This window comes from Antennarius striatus, chromosome 17 (assembly GCF_040054535.1).
Source record: "Antennarius striatus isolate MH-2024 chromosome 17, ASM4005453v1, whole genome shotgun sequence".
Classification (NCBI taxonomy): domain Eukaryota; kingdom Metazoa; phylum Chordata; class Actinopteri; order Lophiiformes; family Antennariidae; genus Antennarius; species Antennarius striatus.
In genome coordinates, this window is record NC_090792.1 from 9,348,156 (window position 1) to 9,359,771 (window position 11,616).

General features: G+C 43.0%; 1 protein-coding gene across 1 annotated transcript in view; it reads left to right on the forward strand.

Moving 5' to 3' along the window:
* The window catches only part of crim1 (cysteine rich transmembrane BMP regulator 1 (chordin-like)), a 32,770-nt gene extending 21,476 nt beyond the window's left edge, over nucleotides 1-11,294 (forward strand). Inside the window, exons 9-15 of the mRNA XM_068339713.1 lie at nucleotides 2,721-2,842; nucleotides 4,456-4,671; nucleotides 6,077-6,292; nucleotides 7,377-7,598; nucleotides 8,396-8,518; nucleotides 8,632-8,810; nucleotides 9,082-11,294. Coding sequence (XP_068195814.1) covers nucleotides 2,721-2,842; nucleotides 4,456-4,671; nucleotides 6,077-6,292; nucleotides 7,377-7,598; nucleotides 8,396-8,518; nucleotides 8,632-8,810; nucleotides 9,082-9,273 — 1,270 coding nt within the window. The 3' untranslated portion in view covers nucleotides 9,274-11,294. The remainder of the gene's footprint in view (nucleotides 1-2,720; nucleotides 2,843-4,455; nucleotides 4,672-6,076; nucleotides 6,293-7,376; nucleotides 7,599-8,395; nucleotides 8,519-8,631; nucleotides 8,811-9,081) is intronic.
* Nucleotides 11,295-11,616: the final 322 nt, after the last annotated feature.

An 11,616-nucleotide genomic window follows, 5' to 3' on the forward strand; every position in this document is an offset into this window, starting at 1 on the left:
GATTTATGCAGAGTACGACTAATAGTTGTCTTATGAACAGATTGTCCCATCTCAGCTGTGTATGTCTGCAGGTCATCCAGTGTGATCATGGGCCTCTTGGTTGCTTCTCTGCTTAGTTTCCTCCTTGTTTGCGCTGAAAGTTAAGAGAGATGGCCAGGTCTTGGTACATTTTCAGTGGTTTTATGCTCTCTCCATTTTGATATTACTGCTCACACAGTGCTCCGAGAGACGTTTAAATATTGTGAAATCTTCTTGTATCCCATTCTTGCTTTGAACATTTTGTTCTGTTTGTTCTCCAGTGTTCCTTTCATAGACCTCTGAGACCATCACAGAGCAGGTGTATTTAAACAGAGACCAAATGACACATAGGTGCACTCTGTTTGTCACTGTTTTATTCATTTAGGTCAACATTGGATCATTCAGAAGTCATCAGGGAACTTCTGGAGTCGGTTAGCTGAGCTGAGAGAACAGGGGGCCAATACTTTTGCATGTCCTACTTTTCAGTTTTTTATTTTGGAAACACAATATAAAATGTTGAATACATTTGGTTCCACTTCACGATTGTGTCTCACATGTTGTTGATTCCTGAAAAATATTTTCAGTTTGTTATCTTTAAGTTCGAAGCCTGAAATGTAGCAAAATGTCAAAAAGTTCTTGGGGGGCCAATACTTTCGCAAGGCACTGTATTTATCTTATTAATTTAGACGTAATTTAAACGTTTACGAACCCTCCCCATACTGATATTAGACTACATTCTATCTGTATAACCTTTTCCCACACTCTCATTGACTGTTTAAAGCACTTTTGTGTCTCACATAAGTCCAAGACACACGGAACTTAGCGCACTTCCGGATGCTGTCAGCCAATAGAATGCGCGTACGGTATCATGTGACTGCCTACCAAAAACCGCGATGAGGTGAAGTCGGGCGTGTTGATGCGCGAATGCGCGAGGGCCCATTGTTATATTTGAAGAGATGTTATGTGAAAGGTGATGATCTGGAGCTCTTTACAGGTATTCCTGAAGACTTTTAATTCTGTCAGATGTCATGGTTCAATAAGTGGCTTGATATTAATAATTTCAAGCAATGCTTTGTAGCTGCTGAATGTTTGGTCCTCTTCAAAAAGGATTTGCTGTGGAGCTGTACAGTAGTTTGGCATCCAAGATGGAAGGGCCTACCTTGGTGGCCAGTCTCAGGTCTCCAAATCTGTATGTGTGTGTGCATGTTTGTGTTTGAGTAAATCACTGTGAGGTCCTCCCAAGCCTCTTCCTCTTAATCCCATTTAAACAGATCAAACATCTGGAAATGCTCTCCACCGGGATGCTTGGTCCTCGGGCACCGCTCATTTCATAAATCATCATCCTGTCTCAAAACAACAATCAAAAACACATCAGGACAAAAGCAGCCTTCATGAAGCATATACAGTTAGGATTCTGCAGAAAGGAGAGGAGAGGAGAGGAGAGGAGAGGAGAGGAGAGGAGAGGAGAGGAGAGGAGAGGAGAGGAGAGGAGAGGAGAGGAGAGGAGAGGAGATCTTTGCAAAACACAGGATCTGTGTTTGCAAAAACCACAAAGAAACAAAAGGCACAATGAACCTCTTTGTTTGTCCTGTTGTATTGATGACATCCTGCATGTAACCTAATGTACACATCCAAAAACGGAGCACTCAAAGGCAGGATGAATGTAAAAGTGACTATGTGTAACCGTTGGCTGGACACTTCTCTTTTGTCTCTGTGAGGGATATTCTCAGGGTAACTGAAGGAGTGTTTACTGTCCTGCCTAGTTGAGTCTCATCACTGTGACCTCAAAGGTCATGAATGGCATTCTTTTGGCCATCACCGTGGTGGTATACTCGAAATTGTGCCGAGCCAGCAATCCCGGTCCCAGGGTTGGGGCCCCCAGTGCCTCTGCCGGCCATACTATCCACCTAGAGCCCAAAGCACTGCTTGGCATTCCATTCCCTGTCTTTAAACAAGCCTTGCTCTAAGGTCACGGCGTTCTCTGTCTCTGTATTTGTGCTGTGAGGCACTGGACAGACCAACACAATGGCATCTCAAAGCTAATGCTGCTTCAGCACAGATACGAGTCTCTGTTTGCTGAGCCCGACATGCTCCGTCCTCTCCACGGGACACAGCACCCATCCACGGGTTCCACAGCTCCTTCCATCTGTGCTGCCCTGGCAGGTGAAGATTAATTGAGTAATTATCCAGGAATAATGAGGCTAATGCATCATAGTATAAGTGGCATCACTTACCTCAGGAGAGAGCCAGGTTATCTGAAAGAGGGTGAAATGAGCAAAGAGAGGGATATTTGGGCTGGTGTTGGTCCTTTAGCCACCTGCAGCTTGTCCATGATTTATTAGGCTGGATCTGTTTTATGGGACCATTTCCAGCCATTACAGCCTCTGACCTTCATACCCATCTCCTCCATTTGTGAGGTTATCCCGTTAAAGTTGCTCTGTTTCAACAACTTGACTCTATTTTGTTACTGTTTAGTTATAGGGTGCTTACAGGATGGATTAAAGGCACCGGAATTGGCTTTACATCAGTCCGTCCAGAGTCTTTGGGTTGGTATGATGTGCAAACCACAGCTGGGTGTCTTTCATACTTTCTGGATTTAAAAAAAAATCCATTTTAAGTATTTTTTGCTGTATGCGAAAGGCCTTGTGTTCGACCCAGTATTCTCTGCAGTAACCTCTATGTGTCTGTGTGTTACCCCACAGGAGGAACAAGCATGGCTGTGAGATGTGTCGCTGCGTTAAGTGTCCGCCCTTCACCTGTGATAAGCACTGCAGTGACGGCTATCGACAGAACAGGAAGGGCTGCTCCATCTGCATGTGTAAAGGTAAGATGTCTGAGAGAACTGAGCAGGTGAAACTTTCTTAAAGTCCAGTGGATTGATTCCAACAACGTTGGGTGTAAAGGTAACTTAGCTCCGCTGTAAACATCACCTCACCAGGGAAAAATATGAATCACACGGCGATACTCATGATTTGAACAACAGTACAATATGATCGCATGGTGTTTCATGACGTGTAGCTGATGGTTTTCAATACTCACTTTACTGATTATAATTATTTCTTTATCTTTTTAGACAAATAACTTAAATTGTCCTAATGATAGCTTCTGAGAAACCATACCTGCTTTGGCCTCCTAAAAATGTGCCAATTTTCCAATTTGTACCATTAGTGAAAGAAAGCAAGATCACAAGAACCAGCTGATCCTGTGTCTAAACGTTATTAAATCAGCAGCGGGATGTTGGAGCTGCATCATATCAAAGCTGTTTAAAGCTGTTTGGCATTTTATTTGTCACAAGTTTAGCATTATTGGAAAATTATGCCACTTTCAAAGAATAGATCTTGTTTACTAGAATAACTCTGACTTTAAAAATACTCCAAGAGACCTCATGTTTTATAATTGTATATCCTATGGTATTTAAGACTAAATCAGCATTCTGGTAGGAAGGCACAGACCTAAGAGGGTCCAGTTCTGCTTTTACTGGGCTGTGCTGCGTGTCCAGAGTTAACTACAGCTGAAAGAGATAGAGGGACTCTCTGAGCGGCGTTGGTTTTCTGCCACCGAGCTGCTGCGCTGGTTTCCTGTGACCTTCTAGTGCTCTGTTGTTGAAAGATTTATGTGTGTTTGTTTTGGTTCCTGTTGGTATTTAGATTCATCCAGGGGCTGCATCTGCAACTCTAATTAGATTCCCAAAACCTAAAGTTAAAGGAAACGTGGAAATGCCACGTTCATGCCCAACCACATTTAGTTGGGTTGATTTATTTTGTCAATTTGTCTTTATTATAAATACTACAGCCTCAAATATACGTTTCTTTTTCCTGTACAGTGACCTGATCGGTGCAGCTCTTTGGCTCCACAAACACACACACACACACACACACACACACACACACACACACACACACACACACACACACACACACACACACACACACACACACACACACACACACACACACACACACACACACACACACACACACACACACAAACACAGATCTACCACCTGCAAATAAACTTCTGGTCACCTGAATGTGAACCGTCTCACTCTCTATGAAGACTGTTAGAATGTTTAGAGATGGAAAACTTTTTTACGGCTGGAGAGATGTGAACATCTGCCTGGAAGAATAAAGGAATTTGTTGTGGCGAAATAATGAATCGCCTCTTTAGACAAAAACATGCAATTTAGGATGATCAAGCGTTCCGAATTGGTGATTATCCCAGTTAATGGATCCTCCTCGGTCTGACTGTAGCCTCAGATACTATTGGGCCTCAGACAACAAAGATCCTCATTTTAACTGCAGTTCAAATATTTTATATAGATTTGTGTCCTTAATGAAATTTCCACTCGGTGATTAAACAGGTCTTTGGCAAAGTGGGCAATGACTGTAGAATTCTTTCACAGCTGTAAAGTCAATGCCATTCCTTTTGTGTCTCCAGAAAGTAGCCACGTCCCAACCACTACTGCCCCGGCCCCAATGCCCTACTGCCTCACGTCCAATGGGCACCGATACGAGGAGGGTGACAGCTGGCACGACGGCTGTCGTGACTGTTACTGCCACTCCGGACGGGAGATGTGTGTCCTCATATCCTGTCCAGTGCCCAGCTGCTCTCAGCCAGTTGTGCGACCCGACCAGTGTTGTCCTACATGCGAGGGTACGTTGCAATTTAAACAGGATTTCCAGTTTTTAAATGATGATACCACTACAGTGTAAAGTTAGGTAGAGAGTGCATAATTCTGCTTTGACCCAACAGTCACCTTTGAGTTAAGCCTTATTCTTTCATCAAACCCTGTACACATAATATAAAGTTACTGCATTTGTAGCAGTCAATCGTTTAAATCTGGTGGATTAATTTTGTTATTTGGAATTGCACTAAATTATCAAATATGCTTGACATTATTATTCCTTTCTAAGTTAAAGCAGCAGAAAACACCATTCCCAATTAAAGAAAATTGGGAATGGTGTTAAAGAAAATGTTGGATCCACCCCTTCTACCAAATAGGTTGTAAAACTTTTATTCTGGCCCAGAACCCATTCTCCCAGCGTCATGAAAATGCGTGTAGCAGCTTTTTTGTATTCCTGCGGAAAAACAATCAAACAAATGGGCGCTGGTGAAAACATGACTTTCTTGTTGAAAAAAAATGAGAATGTCTCCACTGAGGCTGGGCAGTCCTACACGTCTGTTCCTGACTCATACCGTCCCACCAGCTCCCAAAGTCTGTGTGAACCGGTACAGTAGTTTTTACATAACAGGGAAAATATTGAAAAACATCCCATACTGTAAAAAAAAGATATTTTAATGATTCCGATTATGATATGATGATTCTAATTTATATTTGCAGATCCAGAAATTATTCCTACCAGTAATAAATGACAGTGTGCTCAAGAAGCTAATTGTTGAGATTCTAGAATATGTTCACATAAAATAAAAAACATTTTATTTTAGACCTCTATGTGACACATGATTACCTTTTAGAAATGATTTCCAGTTGAGACACATGTCTGTATAAATTCACACACACTGTAACTCACAGTGTACAGTCCTCTATTGGCTCATTTGTGGTTTGGATCACGCCTTGAACTTACTGGCCACTTTAACTCTTAAACACATAGTCTCTTGTTTCTCTAAAAATGGAAGGTACACGGATCCACGCCCACACATTTTATCCACTACTCTCCAACTCGAGCGGAATATTTATGGAGTAGTGACTCAGTTGGCTGTTCAAATATTTAGGAATGAAAGAATGTCTGCAACCTTCAGAAGCTCCACACTCTGCAGTCAATGGACAGCAGACTAACTTTATGCAGATGTCTGCTGCTCCGCTGGACAAAAGATGTTCAGATAAACACAACTTGGACTCCACCTCGCACAATCTTTTTTGAAAAAGGACCTCCCATGTGTCCTTATTCTACCAGCATGACTCTGTTAAGTCTCTTGTTGTTTCACTTTGTTACGTTGCAGTTATTTTTGTTGGCACACCAGACCAGATTTAGACTTTGACAGCAAAACACAAACATGAAGGCTTTCTTTCTTTTTCTCCCCCATCATCTTCAAATAGAGGAGTCAGGCAGTGGTCAACTAGAGGGGATGGACATGGTGGTGTGCAGAGCACCTGGTGGGGAGTTTTACGTGGAAGGGGAGACCTGGAACCTGGACGAGTGCACACGTTGCACCTGCAGGAAAGGACGCGTCCTGTGCGACACCGAAGTGTGTCCCCCGGCTGTCTGTCAGATACCGATCAGGAACAAGGACACCTGTTGTCATGTATGCCCAGGTAAGTGTTGATGAGAGAAAAAGGAAGCCTGGGGCGGTCCGAAGTGGGTGTAATGGGTGAAAGTCTAAAGCTGTTTAAGACGTGCTACCAGCATGTGGTTTGGAGAGGTCACACATGTTGCACTTTGACAGCAGTTTTATGTCGCACACACAGACTCATAAAGAAATCACCAGGACCAGTCGGGTTTACATAGTGGTCCTACCGACAGGCAGCCGTCGGCAGCAGCACATGTGGACTGCCTCCACCCAGCAGCACACAGCGGATATTCATCATAACTTTTATAGCTGGGAGGACAAGAATGTAACAGAATTTGCTCAATCGGCATCATGGGAATAAAGTTATGTTCAGGACAATGCAACGTTACAATCATATTTTATTTAAAACTGTACCCAAGCAGTCAAGGCTTTTCTCACACACTTGGAGTCGTCACATCTCGAACACTCCCCAACATGAGGCCCACAAATCAGCGATGCATGACTGCGCCTGAGAGCTGCTCCTCGAGAATGTCAGCATGCCTTATCGCTGCATCTCGCCTCACAAAAGCAGATTGTCAGAGAGCAGCCTTTGATATATGTATGGGCCTGGTCACCAGGAATGTGGGAATAATACACATTTCACTGACAGGCCTCTGATCTATGTGTACTGCAAAGTACTGCAAAGTGTTCATACTAACTAAGTCTTTGTGGAAGAAGCAGATCTAAGGCCTGCAAGGGTCTAATGAGACCAAGAGATAAGGCCTCACAGCTCACATCTGCCATATGGAGTCACTTGTAATTGTGCTTAACATACAGTAAAGTGTCCTGTTTTTTACCTAACCCTAGCGGGTAGATAACCATTATAGATGGATATGTTACACAAGAAGGATTCATGCAGAAGCTGGCCTCTTCATGTAACTCATTCAAACAAAACATCCAGACAAAAGAAGGGTTTTCTTTGACTATTTCTGTTCTCAAAAAAAGTAAGCTTGTATTACTGAGTGAGGAAAGAGGTAAAATTGTGACATGGTACACGTAGTCACACACCTTACCTAAACCTTTGAGTATTTTCATTTTTAACTTTGTGTTCTAACTGTGTGCAACCACAGACGAGACGCTGAGCCCCTTTTTGCCAGTGAACAACAGCCAGCAGGAGTACTGCATAACCAACGACGGAGACGTGCTGCTGGCGGGAGACTCCTGGAAAGCCAACGCTTGCACCAGCTGCACCTGCAACAACGGCACCATTCAGTGTTTCTCTCAGCGCTGTCCAGCCGCCAACTGCAGGGTGCCCGTCTTACGCAAGGGCCAGTGCTGCCCACACTGTCTCGGTGAGCGTTACAGTCAAGAGAATGCTGCCTTTATGAGTATTTGTTTCTTTTTGACTTTGAGTATATAATAAAAAATGCTCAGCTTTGCGCTTACATACTCTAAATGGGGTTTATATTACATATTAAAGTGTAGTTTATGTAACACTTCCACAAAATGAGAAGGAGATCTGTCCAAATGTGGAAAACTATCATCCATTTACAAAAAATGGTGCAACTGCTGTTATGGTTACCAGTGATTTACAGCTACATGCTAATGCTACATGTCAAAAACTGTGCAACTGAAGAGTGTGCGGTCTCCAGGCAGAATGTGTGTGTGTGCATGTGTTTTTGGGTTGTTGTTTTTTTTTTTGTTAGACGTAGCCATTCCGGCGCTACATCGGTGAACACGTCTATTCGCAACAACATTCCATGTGACATACACACACGCAAAAACATTCCTCGAGCATCCGCACATTTACACGAGTTTCCTGTCTCCTGTCTGAATCGGCTCACAACACGCTCTGTGTGGTGGGACAGGAAGCCGAAGCCCCATGTCAGCTTTTCCTATAGAGGAAAACCTCAGCATAGACTTCCATTGTCCGGTCTGATACGGAGCCGCTTCACCAGGCCTGTGTTTTCCTTATTTGCCCTGGTTTTAAACAAAATCTTTTTACATAATGCCTGTAAAAAGGAATGAAGGATGCTAAAGAGAGAGGTCCTATTAACAAAGCTTATCAAGTGAGACTCCAGGGAGTTCATGCACCAGTACACGGTTACACCAGAGATATCAGTAACAGATCTCATTCCTGTCTCAACAGAAATGACAACGTCTGTGCCGGTGATGCTGTCCACAAACGCTGCCAAGACAGTAGTCAGTGTTACGGTGGAGGACGTAGTGAGGATCACCACCATCACTGAGTCTCCCGTCGATGCTTACACAGGTACACACTCATCAAATGCCTCCACTCTCACATTCCTTTTAATTCCGTGTGTATTCCTAACATCACTTTAGCTCTGTAAAACCAGAAAGTCAATATGGTGTGTTTTTCCACAGATGAGCCAAGACTGAGTGAGAACTACCCCAGTCAGACAGAGGTGGCCCTCATCTACCAGTCTGCAGCATGGATCCTCACAGGTCTTCTCCTGGCCATTATCGTCTTCCTCATAGTGGCGCTACTCGTCAACAAGAAGAAGAAGTGGGTGCAGATGTCCTGCTACAGTGCACCAAAGAAGGTGAGCAGTTCAAATCACATAAATGAACTCTGTTGTAGCCTTTGCTGGATCTGGTTAGGATGTGGTTTAGGTTTGTCCAGCACTTAAGAACAAGGTCACATACATCGTATGACAGGACATGAGATTATAGTGTGACAAATAGTGTTGTCAGAAGCCACGTATTACAGAACAAACAAGCCCAACTTGGCGTAACTTTAGAAAATGTTCGTCATGTACACAATTATGGCTTCAACTATGGAGGGATCAAGTTCTTTTTCCTCGTCCTGTTTAGACGGTGATCCTGAAGAAGCACATAAACAATGCGGTGGTCTACATGGAGCCCTCTAAGGAGAACAAATTTCAGAATGTGAAGAATGACTGTGGCATCATCCATTTCTCCCCTGAAATGACCTCCCCTTGTATGGACAAGATGACCATCCCCAGAGCCAAGCTGAGCACGGGCAACGACTGGACGCCGCGCTAAAGCACAACCACACAACGCAAACCCTGCAGATCAGAGCTGTCCGACACCTCCCACTCCCTTTTAATGCTGTATCCAAGGCGATCAGTGCACACACACATGCACACAAACACACACACATGCACACTCACACGCACACGCACACCATAAACTGAGGATACTTAACAAGAGACAAAGCGACTTATCATGTGTCCATATTCTGTGTTTGGATCTCTGAGTGGAGTGGGACTCTGGGAGGTTGATGGACACACAGACTCATAAAGGACCCCCCCACCCCCCCCACTCTGGGCTCTGTAATAAAGCAGAGAAGGAGGAAGCCAGAGAGGCTTCTCTGTCCGAATCAGACTTTGACTGTGAACATTGTAATATTACTGCATATGATTGACTCCTTTGAAACTGGAGGCAATAAGATGAGCATTAAAAGCTTTAGGACGGGGGTTTGCTTGTGTTTTAAAGGGAGCATTGAGGATGGGGCCCTCCGTGATCAGCAGGGAGGCCAAGTAACCAAGCAACGCATCCATTTGGATCAAGTTCAGCATCCAAATCATGACAAGTCAGCTGGCTTTAAATAGACTCCCAGATCCAAACCCTGCCTTTAGAAAGTGTGGTTTTTGTATGTTTCTACAGTATTTGTGGTTGTTGTAGTGTTGCTATCGGCCATTTCTCATTTTATTATGCGTCTCCAGATTCCAGTCTAAATATTTCCCCTGATCACATTCAGGAAGGACACGCTTTGCAAACGATATCTTTGCTTCCCCTTTGTCAAACACCCTGAGCCATTCCATTCAGAACACTCCAAAAAAACTGATGAAGCGTCAACTTCCTGTCTCTTACAGTATACAGTAGACGTCTGAGGATTCACCTTCCTGCTCGGCCTCATCCAACCTCAGCCTCTTCCTTTTTCAGCCGTACTTCACTGAAATAAAGCCATTGAAGTTGGAGTAATGCTTATCTGGGAAAACTGTCATTTTATTTATATTTTATGGCAGCGCATGATTAGAGTGGACCTCTGAGGAATGTCTTTGATAGCTTACCTCGCTCCATAACTTCACTCACAGATATGTGATTGGAACTACTGTTCACATGTTGGTTAGAAATGGTTCACTTTACAGCCTTAATTCAACAGCCTTAATTCATTCTCCTTGTGGATATCTTGCTCCCACTTAATAGCGAGGTGTTCAAAAGCAGGAATATATTTTTTCCCAGCGTTAACATGAACTGGTTGCTGCATCACTCATGCCTTTCATCAAAATTTCCAAGTGGAGACAAGAATGTAAAGGGATCCTGCTTTTAACTGTACATAAGGGTAAACATCACAAAATCAGAGCATGTCAAAGAGATCTAGCACTTTTCTTTGGAACCCGTGTTTTTTTAGAAACTTTGTTGCAGGATTCCTAGGGGGATAAAGGCCCTAATCGGGGATTTGATAGGCATATTAAGCTCCCAGAGACGTTAAACCACTCAAGTGAACATGCTGTTGCAGCTAGAGGCTGATCAGGGCGGGAGGACAGAATCCGAGAAGCATTTTGAAACAAACTGGGGTTAAGTAGGAAAAAAGTTTTGGATCAGAAGGTTCAATCTATTGCCAATGTCTCAATTTTTCTGATGCCAAAACCAGTTGGAGACCAATTCATATCGAAGTGTTTTAGTAACTCAGTAGAAGTGTCTGTATGAATCATGACCATGTGCTTTAAAAGGAGGCGACTGTCAAAGCTTACGCAATTCTTTGTTTTTCTATGTGTAAAAGTAGATTAAATTAGTAGAACAGAAGAGTACCTTATTTATTTTTTCACATAGCTTTATTTATTAATACTCTAGTTCAAGGATTTTTTTTTTTTTTTTGAAAAAGGAACTTTTGGTAGCCAAAGCTGCTGTACATTGTAGACTATTTACCATTTCTATCTGCTATATTCTATTAAACTTTATTTATTTCGCTGTTGCAAACCCTGTAAATATGTTTCCTAGATGATGAACTGTAACAATTACCTTTTTTTTTTTTTAAATAAATGTGTGAACTAAATCGACCCATGCTGATGATACTTAAAAGTGGTTCAGAGAAATACTTCTTTAAAGTGCAGTGATGTCATCCAAGATGGTATCCGTTAGTGGTTTGTACTTAACTGGCAGATTTGCAGGCTCAAGCACATCTGGTCCCCGGAGTTCTACTTAAAATGGAAATTTGTCTCCTCTTAGTTGCTTTAAATGTGATCATTTTCCTGTGCTTAGGGGGGTTGTTCTCTTATCTCAGTAGCACTTGCAGATGTGTTGAGTGGCAGTATTGTAGGTGATTGTTTGGGCGTGGGCGTGGGGGGGTCTTATGAGATCTAAGTTCTGGCAAAGACCTCT